Raw genomic sequence first — 20,965 nt, 5'->3', positions numbered from 1 at the left:
ATTTTAAAAAATACTTTCAAAGGAGCACAACTTTATAACAAATGACCTTCTTATAAAAAATGTAAACTCAGTTAACGCGTTTAAGTCTCAACTTTCAAAAGATATTTTAGAGAATACCTACTTTTGTAGCGATTAAAATATATACAGCGATTTAATTATATTCTATTCCGTTAACTGAGTACCAATGAGGCGAATATTTTATTGTTACATTTATCACACTGTTCTCATGTAAGTGAATCTGTCTTTTCGGTTTAAATTCTTTAAACCAAATAGTAATCCTTTTGTTTAAAGAATTTATTTGATAATATTTTTATTTAATATAGAATATGATCCTAATCTATTTGTACGGACTTAAAAAAAGATGCGGTCGTATGCTCGACGTGTATGTTATTTTGTATATATATTGTGTATCTTTAAATTATGTTTTACCATCGAGCAGGAGATTTATAAGAACAAATTAAGTACGAATAAAATCGATTGTGCTCGACCGGGTTTGAACTTATCATCGTTTAATATTCACGTGTAAAACCGGGATGTGTTTATTCAAAAATGTTTTACCTTTATCAAAATAATATGTTAATAGATCGAATCTTACCTCATGTTTATGGTCCTTCTTCATGGATCCATGACCACCACCGGTGCTCTGAACAGTATTCATGATCACAGAAAACTAACGCATGTGCACTTAAATGTATGATTCATACAAATTGTTTTTTTTTTATTTATATGTTTTTTAAAAGATGTTATTCATTTTGTAAACTTTTTGAGGTTATTTTTATATAGTTTGACGTTATTTTCATTAATTTATGTAAAACAACTACCGTTAAATGGACACAATTCACTACTTAGGCACTGTTCGAAGTCAAATACACTTACACTTACTTTCAAAGATCATCTGGATATGATTTTAAAAATCAATTTTAACGAACCAAGAAGTAATCTCTATTACATCATTAGATATGTATATAATATTCGTATGAACCTGTTCAACATTTTAATATATAATATACTAGCGCCCCGCCCCAGCTTCGCACGGGTGCAATGCTGATACTAAGTATACTACAGAATATCTTACGACGTTCACAGTTTTTTTGTCATTAGATAATACAAACCGCTATGTATGAAATCATTAATGCCTTCGAAAATATTCATTTAAATTACATGATGTGTGGGGCCATATTGATCTATATTAAATGCACAATATATGGAGCGTACTTAATTAGATAAGGATTGCCTAAATCGCTTCAAAAATAAGCCATTATTTCTCGTAAAAAGGATAAAAAATGGTTATTGTAGGTTATCCCTTAGATAAAGTCTTACCATTGCGGACTTTTTTGTAGATCTTTTGAAGGTGTACAATACTGTACATTATTTTGATCAATCTCGTAGGGTTCAGCCAGCGTTTGGAATGTAAGCGCCAAAAATGTGTTTATTCCTCTTTAATCAATCTATCTATTGAAAAACATTTTAATTACGCAAAGTAACAGCTTATAAATGTCCCCGTTCTGGTGGCCAAGATTTCAAAGATTGTCTTTTAGATAACAAAGCAAAATCTTTATTCAATAAAAAAACATCCCTATACCTTATTAGCCGAATCAGTAGTTTTTAACTGACAGTGAATAATCTACCCGTCAAAAACAATTTGATCGTGATTTTTTTTTCTAACTTACGGCTTAAGGAATATAATTATACGTATTATTCAAAAACGCCGGGGTGCGATCGTTTTTCCCAATGTTTTTTATCAATGAAGTTTTCTTTTTTGTGTATTTAAAGTATGCTAACGGCGAACGCGAAGTATTCTTACTTTTTATTAAGTTATTATAATTGAAAGTAATTTGTATAACGTTAGAACAGACAGTATAAATTATAAATACGTAGTAAGGAGCCGTGTTTTATCAAACGCTGTGGGCGAACGCCTTATACCGTTTCACGCCGAATAAAGTAATCCACCACGCTTGTTCAACGTAGATTAGAGGATAAACATGTTTCAGGATTTCAGTCTCACAGATTTTCTAATAATGTTCTTTTACCGGACGAACATGACATGAATTATAAACACGCATTATGTATTTGTTTTGTGGAAATATAAGTATATTGACTTCGTGTTCGGGTGGCCCATACTCCACTCCGCGTGTATATACGACATAAAAATATATATATAAATCAATAATTCGACTACAAATCGGCATCTATCAGTATAAAAAAGGTAGTTGTCATTTAGCATTACGCTAATGTATCTGGTTAATGTGTATCCGAGCCGAGATGGCCCAGTGGTTAGAACGCGTGCATCTTAACCGAAGATTTCGGGTTCAAACCCAGGCAGGCACCACTGAATTTTCATGTGCTTAATTTGTGTTTATAATTCATCTCGTGCTCGACGGTGAAGGAAAACATCGCGAGGAAACCTGCATGTGTGTAATTTCAACGAAATTCTGCCACATGTGTATTCCACCAACCCGCATTGGAGCAGCGTGGTGGAATATGCTCCATACCTTCTCCTCAACGGGAGTGGAGGCCTTAGTCCAGCAGTGGGAAATTTACGTTATGTTTATGTAATGTGTATCTTGGTTCAAAATGATAAGATTTATTATTTTCAGCGCCATCTATCCGGAAATAGCGTAGATATGAATACTCAGCTCGACCTCTCGTTAATTTCTGCTAGAAACGATTTCAAGCTCAACGTTTTATTCTCCAATATCTTCATCTAAATAGACACTTTTACTATTATTCAGATAGAAATTGTTAACGGGATGCAGTGATCTCATAAAATAACTGATATAAAATAAATGACGTGCCAAATTAATTCTTATGTGTGCTATCGTTACGAAACAAATATCCCATCAATTTAAATTCTCTATGACTTAACATTGAAGCTACAAATATTCCGGTTTGTTGAAATTAAAATCAAGTCCAGTTATGTTTTTCACTTAGACTTATTTTTATGTCTTCGAGCCGAGATGAGGAGGCAAGTGATCTTTATTGATTTATTTTAGTATCATAATATTATTGTTACTTGGATCTTAAGTAATATTCCTACTAATTTTTCATGCCATGATATTCAATAATAATAATTTAGGCATCTGCTATATTTATTCAAATAGATTGAACACATCAATTCAAGAGTATAAGCAAACATTGCTTATATCAATTATAGATAATCTGAAACGTTTGTTTAAACAAAGCAGTAAACCTGTCGTAAAATACATTGTAATTTTAGTAAATCTAAAACAATATGAAAGAATTAGGATACTAACTATATAATCGTATGATATTAATTCTACTTATTGGCAACGATTCTTAATCTTATGAATAAAAGATAACACAGTTCATATCACGAGCCTGGATTTATAATATGATGTATAGTTTTAAGTAAGCAAATTCGCAGAATAAAATAGTTTAAGATAAGTTTGCCACGATTGCACGCAATTAGTATCTGAGCCGGTCAAACTGTTGATTTCAATGATATTTTTATCAAATCAATACCACTATACTACTTCATCTTCTCAAATTTTCTCGTGTAGGCTTTTACAAGCACTTTTAAATCGTCATTTTACACAACTGTATTAACGTAAAGCTACCACCGCTTCAGAATGTAGATTCTACTGAGAATAATTGACAAGAAACTGAATAGTTTACAACTAACATGTTATGATATATTTAGCATAATATTACAACGCTATCTAATACTATAAATGCGAAAACAACTGAGTTCGTCTGTTTGTTACCCTATAATCACGAAATAAGTATAATATATATAATAAATATATATATATAAAATTTGAATTTAGCAAATATAATAACATCAACAATGTATTGTCAAATAATACTTTATTTTGTAATTCGATTGCAATCAAGACATTAATAGAAATTAATAAAAATAAGTGCGATTGTAAAGAGATCCTACGCACTAATAATTGCTTTACGATTTACTGAGGCAAGGAAGTGTTATACTGCTTATATTAGTTCCTCGCTTCGAGCTGCTACTGAGAATTTACAGAAGGAAATTAGTATCTTTTATGGACCCCACCCGCAATTTGAGCTCTTAGGATCTTATGAGTTATGAGCTTGAGCTCCTAGAACAACGTGGCATATTTATTATATAAATATTATCAAAAAGTAAATGAATACTTACATAATTATTATGACTATGTTGTTGGGTGAAGTAATTAATATAAAAATTTTACCTTCCGATAAAATTTTTATTATGTTTCCTAAGACGCCCGGAGTCCGTTATGAGAGTACATTGTCTGATTTCCGCTGAAGATCGCTAAATTTTCCGTTTCATAACCCGGCGTGGGTACAGCGCCCCCCTATACATATTTCTGGAATTAAAATAAGAACCAAATACAAGCCGCCAAATTCGTCATAGCTCGCCTCATAATGTTATGAAAAAAAAGCAATACATTTTGGGGGTTCCCCATACTTAGAACTGAAACTCAAAAAAAAATTTTTCATCAAATCGATACGTGTATCTATGGATAGGTCTTCAAAAATGATATCAAATCAAATCAAATCAAAAATCTTTATTCAATATAGAAGTGTTTACACTTGCTTATTGATTGTCAAAAATCTACCACCGGTTCGGAATTTAGCACCTCGGACCTGAGAAGAACCGGCGAAAGAAACTCAGCGGGATATTTTTTTTTTTTTTTCATTTTGCATGTACAATAATTATTATATTTTAGTTATTTGAAACAGCCTGGAGGCGATCATTTCATTCCCAAGGTGTGCAGTCAACTAAAAAGTCATTAGTGTTGTAATATCCTTTAGCACACAAACGCTCTTTAACGATTCTTTTGAATTTTATAATTGAATAATTTTGAACGTTTTCTGGGATCCTGTTGTAAAAACGTATACATTGCCCCAAAAAAGAGTTACTAACCCTGTGTAATCGGGTACTTGGAGTAACAAGTTTATTCTTGTTCCTAGTGTTAATAGAATGTACGTCACAATTTCTGGGAAAATCGTTTATGTTTTTGCGTACATACATAACATTATCAAAAACAAATTGAGAAGCGACAGTCATTATTTTAATTTCTTTAAATTTATCTCTTAACGAATCTTTTGGGCCCAGGTTATAAATTGCACGAATAGCCCTCTTCTGCAGTACAAAAATAGTATTAATGTCAGCTGCATTACCCCAGAGTAGGATGCCATACGACATTATACTGTGGAAATAACTGAAGTACACAAGGCGAGCCGTATCCACATCAGTCAAAAGTCTAATTTTTTTTACCGCATAGGCTGCAGAGCTGAGTCTATTCGCCAACTTATTTATATGGGGGCCCCATTGGAGCTTAGAGTCTATTGTCATACCAAGGAACTCTGTTGATTCTAAAACATCTAATGCTTCCCCGTTTAAGCATACACTCGTTTTGACACATCTTACATTGGGAGTAGTGAATTTAATACATTTAGTCTTTTTACTATTTAACATTAAATTATTAACACTAAACCAATTTACTATTTCAGAGAGAGTATTGTTCACATCGTCATATATTGAAAGACGTCTTTTTATTTTAAAAATTAAAGAAGTATCATCAGCAAACAATACTATCTCGAGTTTATCACCTAGGAGATGTGGCAGGTCATTTATATAAACAAGGAAGAGGAATGGTCCAAGAATTGATCCTTGAGGGACCCCCACAGTAACTGGAGACCCGGGAGATCTCTTTCCATTTACATCAACCCTCTGAATCCGATTGCTCAGATACGAAATCAGAAGACTGAGTGCAGTGTCCCTAATTCCATAATGACGTAGCTTCCTGACCAAAGTTTCGTGTTGCACGCAATCAAAGGCCTTAGATAAATCACAAAATATCCCTAAGGCATCCTGTGACTCCTCCCAGGCCCTGTAAATATTTTTAACGAGCTCAACACCAGCGTCAGTTGTCGAGCGACCCCTTGTAAATCCAAATTGTTTCTTGTGTAGCAACTTGTTATTGTTAAAATGTATTGAGGTTTCTTATGTCATTTTTTTATAAGCTGAATAGTTTGCGCGAGAGACACTTCCAAAGGGGTAAAATGCCCCCCCCCCCCCTGTAATTTCTAAAATAAGAGAATGATTAAACTTAAAAAAAAATTAATATGATATACCATGCAAACTTCCAACCAAAATTGGTTTGAACGAGATCTAGTAAGTAGTTTTTTTTTTAATACGTCACAAATCGTAAACCGCAATTTAACTTTCATTCAAAAGTTACAACGAACTACAAGAACTTTTATATTATGTGCTGCTACGGAACCCTTCATGGGCGTGTCCGACTCGCCCTTGGCCACTTTATTTGTCCTTGTTTTGATTCATAAAGAATTTTAATAACAATTCTATTTATTGTTTTAATACATAGAATACATTGGAAGTAACTTCATTCTATCATAACATCTCACGTATTTCTAAGATGCTTGTATAAGTAGATAAGTATGATTAAAGTTACAAATTAACTGCCTCGTTGGTCTAGTGGCAGATTTTTTAGGCAGACCCTAAGGTCTTTTTAAGCCCCGAGCCTGATTAGTATATATGGGCGCAAGTCGCCATTTATGGGCAATGGTTTAAAATATTAATAATATAAAATAATAATTATATATTGTCAATTATCATTTTAATGTTTATATTTTATAATGTAAATTTCTAAAACACTATTATTCAATAAGTAAAACTTAATTTGGATTCGTCTTGCAGCGCCACCTATAATGTGTCAACGGACTATGTAATAAAAATATTATATTCTTTTTTAAGTAATTCAATTGTAATTAATTAAGAGCTATATTTAATAATAAGAACCAAATAGATATTCATTTTTAATATTAAACTATATTTTAAGAATTAATTTGCAGTAATTGCATTAATTTATTATAAAAAGTTGTAGTTGTGAATATCCGTTTGATTCATTCGAAGAGGACTCGTTAGAAACGGGCATTGTTATAGCAACGCCATATTGGATCGACACATTTTTGTGAAAAGACAATAAATTGTTAATATAACAAATAAAGATTATCTAAGTTGATTGCGTTTCACTGCGATGGAAGCTGTAAACCCGATTACTTCTCCGATAGCAGCGGTGGGATCACAGCCCCGAGACTCTTCAAGACCTCCGGATGAGTCAACATTCACTATGGAACAAGTTATGGGTCTTCTAACATCTATTACGAGGACAGCTGCGACAAGCGCTGCAAGAGCAACATTAACTGAGGAGACCGTAACTTTGCGGCGACACCATGATTTTTATCTTCCGCCGTTCAACCCTGATGAGAGATCACATGACATCAGGGACTGGTGCGCTAATGTTGATGAGATTATTATAAAATTGAATATTCCGCCACATGAAGCTCGAATGAAGGCCATTCTGCAATTGAGAGGACGAGCCAAGATATGGGCCGACACCTGGTCGCTGCACTCAACGACGTGGGAGCAAGTGAAGCAGGAGCTGATCCATACCTTTGGTAAGGAGTTCCGGTACGCGGATGACGTGCAAAAATGGCGCAGCTACACTTCGGACCAGGCGAGCAGCTACGCTGAATATGCTACGACGGCCTGGACGCTTTTCAAGAGAGTTAGACCAGAAGCTTCCGCTGCCGAGGTAGTAGATGCACTCATCACAGGTATTTATCCTGAGTTTATTAGGTCTGAGTTGTTGAGAAATACACCCGAATCGCTTCCCAAATTAGTATCGATTTTAAAAACATTTTGAAAACGTAAAATTGAAAATAGAGAGAGTAAATATAACGATTCTAAAAAACTCCGTGTTACGGGACCTTCGAAGGATCAAATTATATGTTTCAATTGTAATAAGCCCGGTCATTTATCACGAGATTGTAGAGATAAAAATCTCTCTAAGCGTAACTCTCTTTTATTGCAATCAAATAACAATCCCGGTAGCAGTGGTAGTTATAGTAACGCTAAGATTATTGAGTGTAGTTATTGTCATCGTACGGGACACTTAGAGAAAAATTGTTTTCGACGTCAAAGTGACGAACGTAACTCCTCGAACAAAAACATTAATTATTGTTCATCTATTAAGCGTAGCACTATTCATGTAATTATTGGTAACAAAAAATATAACTGTCTTTTTGATACTGGAGCCGACTGCTCATTAATTCGTGAAAAAATAGCAGGTTCCGTTCCCGGTAAACGTAAACAAGTTGATATGAAGTTTGTCGGTATTGGGGGTCAAACAGTTATTTCAAAGCAAAGTATTACGACTATAGTTGATATTGATAATGTTAGCCTAGAGCTCGAATTTAATGTAGTAGGTGACAATGAAACCCAATTTGATATCTTAATAGGTTTTAATCTTTTAAAAATACCCGGACTTAGCGTTACCCTTAGTGAAGACAATATATTTATTAATCGTGAGTTTTTTATCAATGAATGTTTGAATTTGACACCAACTTTTGAGTTAGATACCGACCTCACTGACCCAACACAAATTAAGGAAATTCGTCATATTATTAATGAGTTCAAGGATCATTTTACGTCTGGAAATCGCGTCTCACGGGTGACAACCGGGGAGTTAAAAATTAGATTAAAAAACCCCGATAAGATTGTACAACGCCGACCGTATCGTTTGTCCCCCGTGGAACGTGAGAAAGTCAGGGAAATTATTAAAGACTTAAAAGAAAATGGCATAATTAGGGATAGCTCGTCCCCATTTAGTAGTCCTATATTATTAGTCAAGAAAAAAAACGGCTCAGACCGACTTTGCGTTGATTTCCGTGAACTAAATTCAAATACCGTTAGAGATAATTATCCACTTCCCCTTATAGCGGACCAAATTGACAGATTAGGCAAAGCTCGTTATTACAGTTGTTTAGACATGGCCTCTGGTTTCCACGGTATACCCATAGCAGAAGAATCCATCGAAAAGACTGCATTTGTGACGCCAGATGGACAATTTGAATACCTTCGAATGCCATTCGGTCTTTGCAATGCTCCATCAGTATATCAACGCGCCATAAATAAAGCCTTGGGTGATTATAAGGATAATATTGCTTTAGTTTATGTTGACGATATTTTGATTATGTCTGAAATTGTACAGCAGGGTTTGATAAATTTGAAACTTATTTTGACTAGACTAGCTCAGGCAGGATTTTCTCTAAACATTTCCAAGTGTTCCTTTCTCAAAACTAAAATTGAATATCTTGGTAACATTATAGAAAATGGCACCGTTAAGCCAAGCCCAAGAAAAATTCAGGCTCTGACTAACTCTCCAACGCCTAAAAATATCAAAGAAGTAAGGCAATTTAACGGCTTGGCAGGCTATTTCCGTAAATTTGTACCGAATTTCTCTAAAATCATGGCTCCTTTATACAATTTAACTAAAGCAAATATTTCTTTTAATTGGACTGATCAACACGAACTCGCTCGACAAAAAATAATTGATATACTTACATCTTCTCCAGTTTTAACTATATTTGATCCTAATCTCCCCACAGAACTTCATACAGATGCCAGCTCAATTGGTTATGGTGCTGTTCTTATTCAAAGACAAAACGGAAATCCACTAGTAGTAGCTTATTTTAGTACAAGAACTTCAAATACAGAGAGTAAATATCACTCTTATGAACTGGAGACTCTTGCTGTGGTGAAGGCTATAAAACATTTTCGACATTTTCTTCATGGTCGATCATTTATAGTAGTCACAGACTGTAACTCTCTAAAGGCTTCGAGTCATAAACGAGACCTAACCCCCAGAGTGCACAGATGGTGGGCCTTTTTGCAAAATTTTCAATTTGAAATTGAATATCGCAAGGGCGTCAAACTGTCTCATGCCGACTTTTTCAGTCGTAATCCAATGAAAAATTCCAGTGGACGACAATTAAATCATTGTTTCGAAATAAATAAATCAAGCTCCTTAATTTGGTCTGTTAATACCGCAACCCTTGATCATAACTGGCTACTTATTGAACAAAAACGCGATTCGACTCTAGTTAATATTGTAGAACAATTGAAAGGTGATTCGATTCCCAAAAATATAGCGGATACTTACGTTATACTTCAGGATAAATTACTGAGACGTAAAGTACAGATAAATAATAAAACACATAAATTAATTATAGTTCCACGTAATTACAGGTGGAATCTTATATCCCATTATCACGATAATCTTCAACATTTTAGTTGGGAAAAGATCCTTCAAAAATTGCGAGAACAGTATTGGTTCCCTAATATGACTAGATTAGTTAGGAAGTTTGTAGAAAATTGTGTTATGTGTAGAGTAAGAAAGGGGATATCGGGCGCTAGACAGGTTACTCTTCATCCAATTGATAAAATAGCTGTGCCCTTCCATACTGTTCATGCAGATATAACCGGACGAATGAACGGAAAACGCAATGAACCTGAATATGCTTTCGTATTTATTGATGGTTTCACTAAGTATGTCCATATGCTTTATACCAATGATCGTACAAGCGAAACTGCTATCAAATGTTTTCAAAATCTTATTACAATATTCGGCCCACCAACGCGATTAATTACCGATCAGGATAAAAGCATGACATCTACAGAATTTAAAAAATTTTGCGAACAATATGGGATTCAACATCATGTAGTAGCTAAGGGAGCTAGCAGGGCCAACGGGCAAGTTGAACGATTAATGAAAGTCTTAAAAGATAATATGTCCGTTACAGAAACTAATAGACCATGGCACACCGCTTTACAAGAATTACAACTGGCTATTAACTGTACAGTATCAAAAAGTACAGGAAAAAGTCCAATGGAATTATTATTAGGTAAAAGATGTTCCCCACCTGCCATCAAAATACTACAAATTGACGATGACATACTGACAGACAACGTAGAGGAAATTAGATCAATTGCTAAAAAACGGATGGACGAGCGGTCCCTTAATGATAAAATGCGCTTTGATAGAGGTAAAGCTATAATTCGCCCATTTAAAGTCGGTGATTTCGTCTTGATGCAGCGCCATGAACGACACACCACTAAGTTAGGCCCTAAATTTGAAGGTCCGATGGAAATTTTAGAAATATTGGCAAATGATCGATACAGACTTAAACATGTAAACCTTCGTGGGTGTTCAGAAAAAATTGCAAGTCATGATGCCTTACGGCCTGCCCCTACAGCTCAATCAGACCCTTTTAATGATTCTGACAACTCGGACGAATTTACCGTATGGGCGGAGGAATCAAATGAGATTGATTTACGTGACGGTGCTTCTACTTCCTCTGCTCCGATCAATGTTGATACTGTATGATTGCATTCTGTTAATATGATTTATTTTATGGTGTAATTAACATATATGCATTTTTGTTGATATGTTTCATTTTATGGCGTAATTAACATTATTTTTTTTGTTGATATAATTTATATCATGAAATAATTAATATGTGCGTGTATGTGTAAATTTATTTTTCCTAACCTATTCTATATCCCTTCCTAAAACGCTGGTTGGCCACCATGCGTATCCTTAAACCTGGTCTTATTGGCTAGATCCCAGGATGGGTGATGCCTTATGTGTTGGCTAGATCCCAGGATGGGTGATGCCTTATGTGTTGGCTAGATCCCAGGATGGGTGATGCCTTATGTGTTGGCTAGATCTCAGGATGGGTGATGCCTTATGTGTTGGCTAGATCCCAGCATGGGTGATGCCTTGTGTGTTGGCTAGATCCCAGCATGGGTGATGCCTTGTGTGTTGGCTAGATCCCAGCATGGGTGATGCCTTGTGTGTTGGCTAGATCCCAGCATGGTCGATGCCTTGTATGAAATTATATCATAACATGTAACAGCGCAGGGGACGCGCTGGAGTCAGTATGGCCGTATGGGCGCAAGTCGCCATTTATGGGCAATGGTTTAAAATATTAATAATATAAAATAATAATTATATATTGTCAATTATCATTTTAATGTTTATATTTTATAATGTAAATTTCTAAAACACTATTATTCAATAAGTAAAACTTAATTTGGATTCGTCTTGCAGCGCCACCTATAATGTGTCAACGGACTATGTAATAAAAATATTATATTCTTTTTTAAGTAATTCAATTGTAATTAATTAAGAGCTATATTTAATAATAAGAACCAAATAGATATTCATTTTTAATATTAAACTATATTTTAAGAATTAATTTGCAGTAATTGCATTAATTTATTATAAAAAGTTGTAGTTGTGAATATCCGTTTGATTCATTCGAAGAGGACTCGTTAGAAACGGGCATTGTTATAGCAACGCCATATTGGATCGACACATTTTTGTGAAAAGACAATAAATTGTTAATATAACAAATAAAGATTATCTAAGTTGATTGCGTTTCACTGCGATGGAAGCTGTAAACCCGATTACTTCTCCGATATATACTATAGGTTTAGTGGGTTTTACATGAGTAACATGAAGTTACTCATGTAGTAGCCGCTCGGAGTTTAAAATATGGGAGAGTTTGTATTCCTGTGCCTCGGAAAGCAAATGTACATGACTAATGTAGGTACTTATATGGTAAGTCCATTATTACTTCCAAGGATGTATAAAATACATATATAATTTTATTTAACTAACATAACTGTATTTTTAGATGTTGAAAAAGAGTAACTACTGAGTTTCTTGCAGGTTATTCTCGGTAGAATCTACATTCCGAACCGGTGGTAGCTTTACTTAATGTAGTTTGTTAAATGATTCAAAAGTTATGGTAAAAGTCTACTTGATTAAAGTATATTTTGATTGTGATTTTAAGTATTCAAACTATAGGTGGTATCAGAAGTATTTGTCATGTATTTTTTTCTTAATTATTGTTCGAAGAGTAAGTTCGAAGTTAACATCATCATCAGGCATTTTATTATTTCAATATTTTTATGTTTACAAAATTTAACCCAGTACCTCAAGATCTGCAGCATTACAAGTTAGCTAGATTTAGTTGCTAATAATAATTAAAAAAAAAAAACATCTCGATAAAACGAGAGCAGAGAAAAAGTAAAATAATAAAAATTCATTTTGCACAAAATAAGTTCTGAATACATTATAGGCATTTAAAAAGTACTTAAACGTTTGTAACGAGAAAATGTTTTGATCGATGACTCCTGTGCTAGGAAAATCCTGTGTTATAAAGTTCATCCATTCGTCCATCATTAATAAAAACACATTGAAGTAATCTGTACAAACATTATAAATGTAAAAGTAGCTTTGTCTGTCTGGCTCTCTGTTAGTCCGTTACGCTTTCACGACTTAATGAGGCAAACAATCAAGCTAGACCCTGACCCTGTCCTCCACACAGACATGCTTTTTTGTACCTAACACCCGAGGACCGACCCCTAAACCGCTTAGCCAAAGGTGATGAATTTGCATTAAACGGCTTTGTTTAGGTGGTGATTTGTTAAACGGTACTGTATTGTCTTTTAAAGTTCAAAATCAGTATCAGTAAGGCTTTGTTCAATGTCGTCTGCGTACATACAATTCACTCGTCACGTCATAATATATCATCGAAGCTATTATTGCTTAGAATTTAAATTTGCCAGAATACCTAACATATTAAAATTATAAATAGATAAACTAATATAAATTGAAATGTTGCTTAAGCAGTATATTATAGACAGAAAAAAGTCACGGGTAGTTTGTTGTTTAGAATAAGGTTTATGATGCTCAGGTAAAAGCCATTAGGCGAGTGATATATAGGTGGTAAAAACGCACTGCGCTACCATTTATAATCCTTTCGACTTAAATTATATAACGCTCAATATACTTAAAGAACTGGCATGTAAGCGGTTTAGTGAATAAGCTAATATGTCATTCGGTACAGGCAGGCTGCCTCGCTATTATTTCCTTCACCATCGAGCAGGTTAATGAGCACAAATTAAGCACAAGGAAAATCGATTGTGCTTGATCGGATTTGAACCATCGTAGGTTCAATATTCACGTGTTAAACCGGGATATGTTTGTTCAGAAATATTGTGTATTTATCAAAAAAATATGTTAATAGATCGAATCTTACCTCATGTTTATGGTCCTTCTTCATGGATCCATGACCACCACCGGTGCTCTGAACAGTATTCATGATGACACAAAATTAACGCACGTGCACTTAAATGTATGATTCATACAAATTGTTTTTTTTTTTATTTATATGTTTTTTAGAAGATGTTATTCATTTTGTAAATTTTTTGAGGTTATTTTTATATAGTTTGATGTTATTTTCATTAATTTATGTAAAACAACTACCGTTAAATGGACACAATTCACTACTTAGGCACTGTTCGAAGTCAAATTCACAGCACTTCGTATTTTTTAAATATATTTATTTTCAAAGATTAGCTGGATATGATTTAAAAAAATCAATTTTAACGAACCAAGAAGTAATCTCTATTATATAATTAATATATGACTCTTATAAATAAGTTTATAATTTTCGTATGAACCTGTTCAACATATAAATATATAATATATTTTATTCCAAGTGTTTTAATTACGCAAAGTAACAGCGAACAGGCTGGTGTACAAAAAATTTAAAGCCAATCGATTACCCAGAAAGCTTAAAATCTTTATTCAATAAAAAACTTTACTATACTTTAGTAGCCGAACCAGTAGTTTTTAACTGATCGTTTTTAAAGTATGCTAATGCCGAACGCAAAGTATTCTTACTTTTTATTAAATTGTTACAATTGAAAGTCTTTTATATAAGGTTACAACAGAGAACAGGTATTATATCACTTTATACGTAGCGAAGCACGTACCGGGCCGCTAGTTGAATATAAAAGTGTTACACTTGCTTATTGATAGTCAGAAATCGGCCACCGGATCGGAAATTAACACCTCGGACCTGAGAAGAACCGGCCAAAGGGATTTTGTTTTTAAATATCATTTTTACTATTGTTGTTTTTATACAAACATACGTACGTCACAACTGCCTATTGATATTGTCATTTTTGAAAACCCCTGACATCTCCAATTCATGACTAAGTGCTGGTAGAATATGTGGGCGGTACCCAACCCTACCGCCAAGCTACGAATATGTTTTTTGTTATGCTCGAGTATAAAACTTGGAAGAATACATAGATAGTAAAAACATCCATCAAACCGTATAAGCAGTATGCTGGAAAACCTTTCGTACTAATGAGAGAAAGGAGCAGCAGAAACAGTGAGACATTTACGAAGAATTACTTCTTCACTTAGCACTAAGAATTTGAATATATCTTTACAAAGAAATATAAAAACACTTAAAGTAAAATACAAGTACTAAAAGTTTGAACTTCAGAAGCGAAGAAAGTAACGATTAGAACAGTAGAGTTACTCGACGCAGCACAAAGTGTAACAAGAGAACTAAGTTAGAATCGCCATCCATCAAATGTATAGCGCTATATAGTTATTTATTTATATTGAATACTGTAAGACTCTTCCATCTACTACTACGGTAAGATTCGAGTTTCTTTTTAAAGAATAGCCCTACTGAGGCAAGGCTTTCGTTTATATATTTTTAACTTTGCCGATTCATAAATCATTTGTAAAAAAAAAGCATTTTCAAATAAGGCATATTATTCAACCCTAGATTACGTAGATGATATTAAAGCGTAGATATAATAATTATTGACTTTCAAGCAGGATATATAAAAAATGTAATCGTATTTAACTGATATAACTTTGCATCTCAAATATTTAAAAATAATAATTACTGAGTTTTTGCCGGTTCTCCTCGGTTGCTTTAAATTTTGTTGTACACTTCTGTAAAATGACGATTCAAAAGTGCTTGGAAAAAATGACTTCGATAAACTATTTTTTGATATATCGGTGTGATATATGACTGGATTACTGCTTAAAACATTTCTACCGGCCATAATAACGACGTGCAGGGAAGAATATTTGTTCGCTACATATTCAATGAATTTAGTGTAAGACAAGCTACTTAAATCTATCCAAAAATAGTAATGTAACACATCAGGCCTTACAGGAAAGTGACAGGCGTAAATGGCCTGTAAGGCCTCCTCTCCCTTTGAGAATAAGGAATAATTAAAAATGATTAAAAAAAAAACAAGAAACTTATAAGAAACTAGTTATTTAAAGGCGTCATGTAAATGTTTTTTTTTATTAATTCAGACGAGACAGTTTTAATCTGGACCGATGAGAAGTAATATTAAGTTAAGATGAAACTTATCAGAAAAAATATGTAGCCGACGTGAGGAACGACTAATAGTAATATATCTTGCGATCTTGAAATATAGCGCGATAATATAATACGCGATGCTATATCCAATGGAATGCTGTCCGGCGAGGTGATGTTGCGAAGGTTCCCAATTAAACGGAGCACGTTAAGGTTTCGAGTGCTGAGTCAGTGCAACAGTTCAACTCGGTGACAGCTAAAAAAGACCTAGAAGTACTAAACTAAACAGTATTGGAATTTCTACCAACATCTAGTATTATTTATTTATTTATTTCCTTTACAAGAACATGAATTTCTCGCTTGTCGAGTTAAGCTTCGAAGTACATCTATTCATATCATAATATTATAAATTAACTTTCTCTGAAATATGCTGCTTTTACTGGTATTAGTTTTATGTGTATTGGTTTAGCGTTTAGTATTTATCGTTTATCTTATTTATTTACTTTGTAAAGGAGATATAGTTTGGACTCTTTGTGACTCTTCATTAGTCACCGCTGGGCAAATCATTATTTTCATAATAAAGGTAAACGGACGGGCAAACAAGCTACCCGATGATAAGTCAACACCGCAGGGAAATGAGCGCTGCAACAAATATTAATCATCCCTTACATTGCAATGTACCATCAATCATGGGAGGACTTCACCGGATTAATGGGTTTGATTATCAGTTGAGATTCACACGTTCTGGTCAGTGGGATTTCCCAAGTTATTACAGAGTTAAGGGTTAAGGGGATACGAGTTTTAACAAATTTTGTAATAATCTTTTACGTAATTTTCAATGATTATGTTTTTTTTTTTAAATGTTGGTAAATTTAACCTTAGGTTATTTTTATATATAGACAGACTTTCGCACTACAAAATAACTAAAACAAACGAGTTAACGTTATTATCTTGAATTGCGTGACAGCTACGATTTATACTCGCCAAACGTCATGTTAGTGTAATAGTGTGCGTGTACTTAGTGTCCGAACTGTTGGCCACTATTTTTTTTCTTGGCATTATCAGCTATGATGGTCTACCTAGACATTTAAACGACCAACGTCTCAAACTTATCGTAAAATATTATCAGTCTATATAATATAAATTCAGACTGTCAGTAGAATATTGTAATGTTTTATTTAAGCCACTATAAATTTCATTAGTATTTAACAAGGCATTAATTAAAATAATTTTAGATATTTATATGATACATGTCAACATAAAAATCAATATAATAATCCCATCACCGTCCTTTTATCTTATTTAGAGAACAGTTTATTTTAAATGCTTGGAATGTTTCAATTAACAAAAATAGAATATTCGATAGAAGTGTTCTGTCTGTTTGTGTAACGACTAGAGAAAACATTCAATATTTTTACTAGTCCATAAATATGTTATAAAAAATTACAAAACGTGTGAAACGGCGCGTTAGAAATGTTTCAATATATAGATACATGTGGTTATGATGCGGTTTTTTGTATAAAATATCATTCGGTTTTCCATTTGACACCTTAAAGGTTTTTACGCGAAATTATCAGCAACAATTGTCTAGGTACAGTGGTCGGAAGTATTCATTGATCCACTAACGTCAAAATATTTAAAAAAAACTTTAAATTCAAAAACAACTCTTTCCATTGCAGAGATTAAATTTTCTCTCCTCGAGGACAATTTTTTTTTAATAATTGTATCAATTTCCTTTTTTAGGGAATTACAAATATTCCTATTTACCCCTCCAATTAAGCTTAATGTTTGTACTAGGAGCGACGACAACAATAGGCCAAGGGGTGATTAGACCTGCTATTGGTGATTTTTACATCCCTAGGCCGCTGGTAAACCATTGCGCTATTGACTCTTTTGATTTGAGTTTATTTCTTAGCTTAGAACTTAAATGAATGACGGTTAATACACTCCTGACTTTGAGATTGTCATCTGACACATGACAGTCTCCTAATGACGTTTTAATTCTCTTTAATCTGTTATTTATTAATCAACAGAACGAATCAGTTACAGCTCATACATATACTTCAGAATAAAACATAGATAGAGCGTGCGCAATATTATAGAAAAGCAATAATAAAACCAAAAGTAAAAGCACCCTACTATAAATACATAATCGAATTCTACACGGACAGTGAAGACGTTAACATTTGTTATATTTTGGTAATTTCGAAAATCGAATCTTCCAAATGGAAGAGAAGAAAATCGCTTGTAAGTGTGAATTATTTTATAGGCTTTCGTGGTTAGCATTCGAAGCTAGAGTTCGGCGGCGGGCGATAATATATTCATAGAGGGGTTGCAACTTCATTCGTGTTGACATTCCGAACTTTTAACATGTTTTCATTCGAAAGTAACGAAATAAAAGTTGCAAGGTTCGTGCGATTTAATAGAAATAATTTATTTTAAGATAGCAACAACTCTATGCATTCCTTCTGCTAATTTTAGGTAAATTAGTGGGAACCATTCCAAAAACTGTTTGTTTTACTATATTTATTTTTATTTATCACTTTTATTTATCACATTAGTGTTGGTAATTGTATAATTTCACCCACTGATATTAACCACTGTACCGTAAAAAAATAGTAAACTTACCGGTGCCTGTATAAAAGCATATTATGTTCATTGTGCCTATTGCTTTGTTTAAACAGAGATTGGTAGTAATTAAGTTTGTTGGTTGAGTAACTGAGTAACTGAATAGGTCTATAAAGAGATTTTCTTTATAATAAACAGGTAGACGGGCGGGCAAACGGGTCAACTGATTGTAAGGGGTCACTATTGACATCGACGCTGTTAGGATTTTTAACCATTACATCGTCAAGCGCCTGTAGTTACACCGAATGAACCTTCAAACCGGAATATAGCAGTCCAAAGAAATATATGATGCATTGGTGTTATCTAGACGGGCTTACACAAAGTCCTACCACCAAGTAAAATAAGTCAACCTACATATTTACTGCCTTGTTGGTCTCACCATCAAGTTTATAAGTCCGCTATTCAAACGGGCCAATAAAAAGTAAACGGATCTTTATCAAGAAATCCACAGTAGGATATTTTAGGAGTTGTAGCAGCGTTTCTAAAGCGCGTAGAAATGTTGAATATTATCTATTCAAATGGACGCTGCAACCGAATCGAGGAAAACAGAACAGTCTGTTTTAAAGCCTAAAATAATATAAATAAAATTTGATATTAAAGTCTCGACTGCAAACATTGAAGTTAATATAAGGGTGTGCTGATGTTTACTTATTCTCATTCTGATTTTTAAATATCTAATTTTTTTATAATATATTTTTATTTAATTTCTAATATAAAAATAACACAAGAAGGTAAAAAGGTAAATCGTGAACACAAATATTTCCACTCACAGAACATGCTTAACGTATGTTGATAAAATTTCATAAAATAATAACATGTATCCAATACAAGGATAATCACAAAATAGGTAAAAGAGATTTTTCAAAGAAGATGCATTAAACGAACACAAGAAATGACCAACTTGCTTTTAAAATTTAACCGCTTTGTGTTATCGCATTGCAGACTCACTCATCTGTCTTTCATGAGAGCCATCACAGGAGTGTTTAATTCAGACAGAGATTTGAGATTCCGTGTGAATATTTAAGACAAACTTTAAAGGGAACAGTGGAGTGCAACAGTGCCTCTGTAATACATTTACTTATCATTTAATTGCTTATGATAATATATTTAGAAATATATAAAGTGTAATTACAATGCTAAATAAGAGCGGTCATTAATGTTATTAATCAATTATTGAATTCATAGTTAATACTTTGGGAATGAAACGTTCGCTTCCTGGCTATTTATTTGTGATATTGAATCTGATTTTTACCCGCTGAGTTTCTTTTATCGGTTCTTCTCGGGTCAAGGTATTTTTTCCGAACCGGTGGTAGTGAAATAAAACAGTACCACCGGTTCAGTAATAATCAAAAAGTAAGTGCAATGCTTCCATATTGAATAAAGTAATTTGATTTGATAAAAGTTAAGATACAATAAAAGTATGAAAAACACGACTGCGGATACAATAATAAATAAATATAATGAATAAATAGTTTCAAAATATAATAAACACGCGTTTATCAGTACCTACGACACTAAAAAGCAAAAGATAATAATCCCGACAGTTGTTAATATTTACCAAATACGATTTGTGAATGATTATAAAACAACTGGTTTACGTAAGTATCTCGTATTTACGGAGTACATTAAATTATTTTGTGTTTATGGTAAAGAGAAACATGTAAAGACTTCGTGTGCACGCACGAGGGTACGTAAACAAAAATCAAATGAATTGCGAAATAAAAAAGTTAAAGATATGATCGTGTAAAAGTTGTTATGTAATCAGTGTTTAGCAGACAGGTCAGAACGAGCCGAGATGGCCCAGTGGTTAGAACGCGTGCACCTTAACCGATGATTTCGGATTCAAACCCAAATCTAATAATTATAGTCTAATTTCTAATTTTTAATTACTCGTAGACCAAACATTTGCACCAATCTTTAGTTCTATGAGAATTATTCTGTGCTAAATCTTTTAAAAAAACGGTTTGGAGTCAGATTCTTTAATTTTATAATATAGAATCGCATAACCTATATTCTGATATATTTAATAGAATACTAAATTATCTCTTCTAAGAGCTTACTCGAACAAAGCATATTTATTTAGATTTTACAAAAATACATTAAACGTGACATACCTTTTGCAGCACGCAATCGTGTTTTATGTGGCGTAAAAAGGAAAATGACTTGCAAATTATTAAATTTTGTAAAGTTGAGTTTAAAGCTAATTAACAATAATATATATTTTTATAATTTCTATGAAGCAGCCGCGAATAAAATCCACAAAATCACGTGCTCCACTTACCACGATATAAAACGATCATAT

General features: G+C 33.4%; 1 protein-coding gene across 3 annotated transcripts in view; it reads right to left on the bottom strand.

Moving 5' to 3' along the window:
* Nucleotides 1–20,965, bottom strand: part of LOC113399525 (uncharacterized protein) — a 463,929-nt gene that overhangs the window by 258,579 nt on the left and 184,385 nt on the right. The window contains exon 1 of one of the 3 annotated variants that reach the window (XM_064218927.1): nucleotides 596–739. The exons of the other annotated variants lie outside the window; for them this stretch is intronic. Coding sequence (XP_064074997.1) covers nucleotides 596–658 — 63 coding nt within the window. The 5' untranslated portion in view covers nucleotides 659–739. Of the gene's footprint in view, nucleotides 1–595; nucleotides 740–20,965 lie in introns of those variants that run through there. 3 annotated transcript variants of the gene reach the window in all.

The sequence above is a fragment of the Vanessa tameamea genome, chromosome 25, assembly GCF_037043105.1.
Source record: "Vanessa tameamea isolate UH-Manoa-2023 chromosome 25, ilVanTame1 primary haplotype, whole genome shotgun sequence".
NCBI classification, from domain to species: domain Eukaryota; kingdom Metazoa; phylum Arthropoda; class Insecta; order Lepidoptera; family Nymphalidae; genus Vanessa; species Vanessa tameamea.
This window is presented reverse-complemented; position numbering and strand designations above follow the sequence as displayed.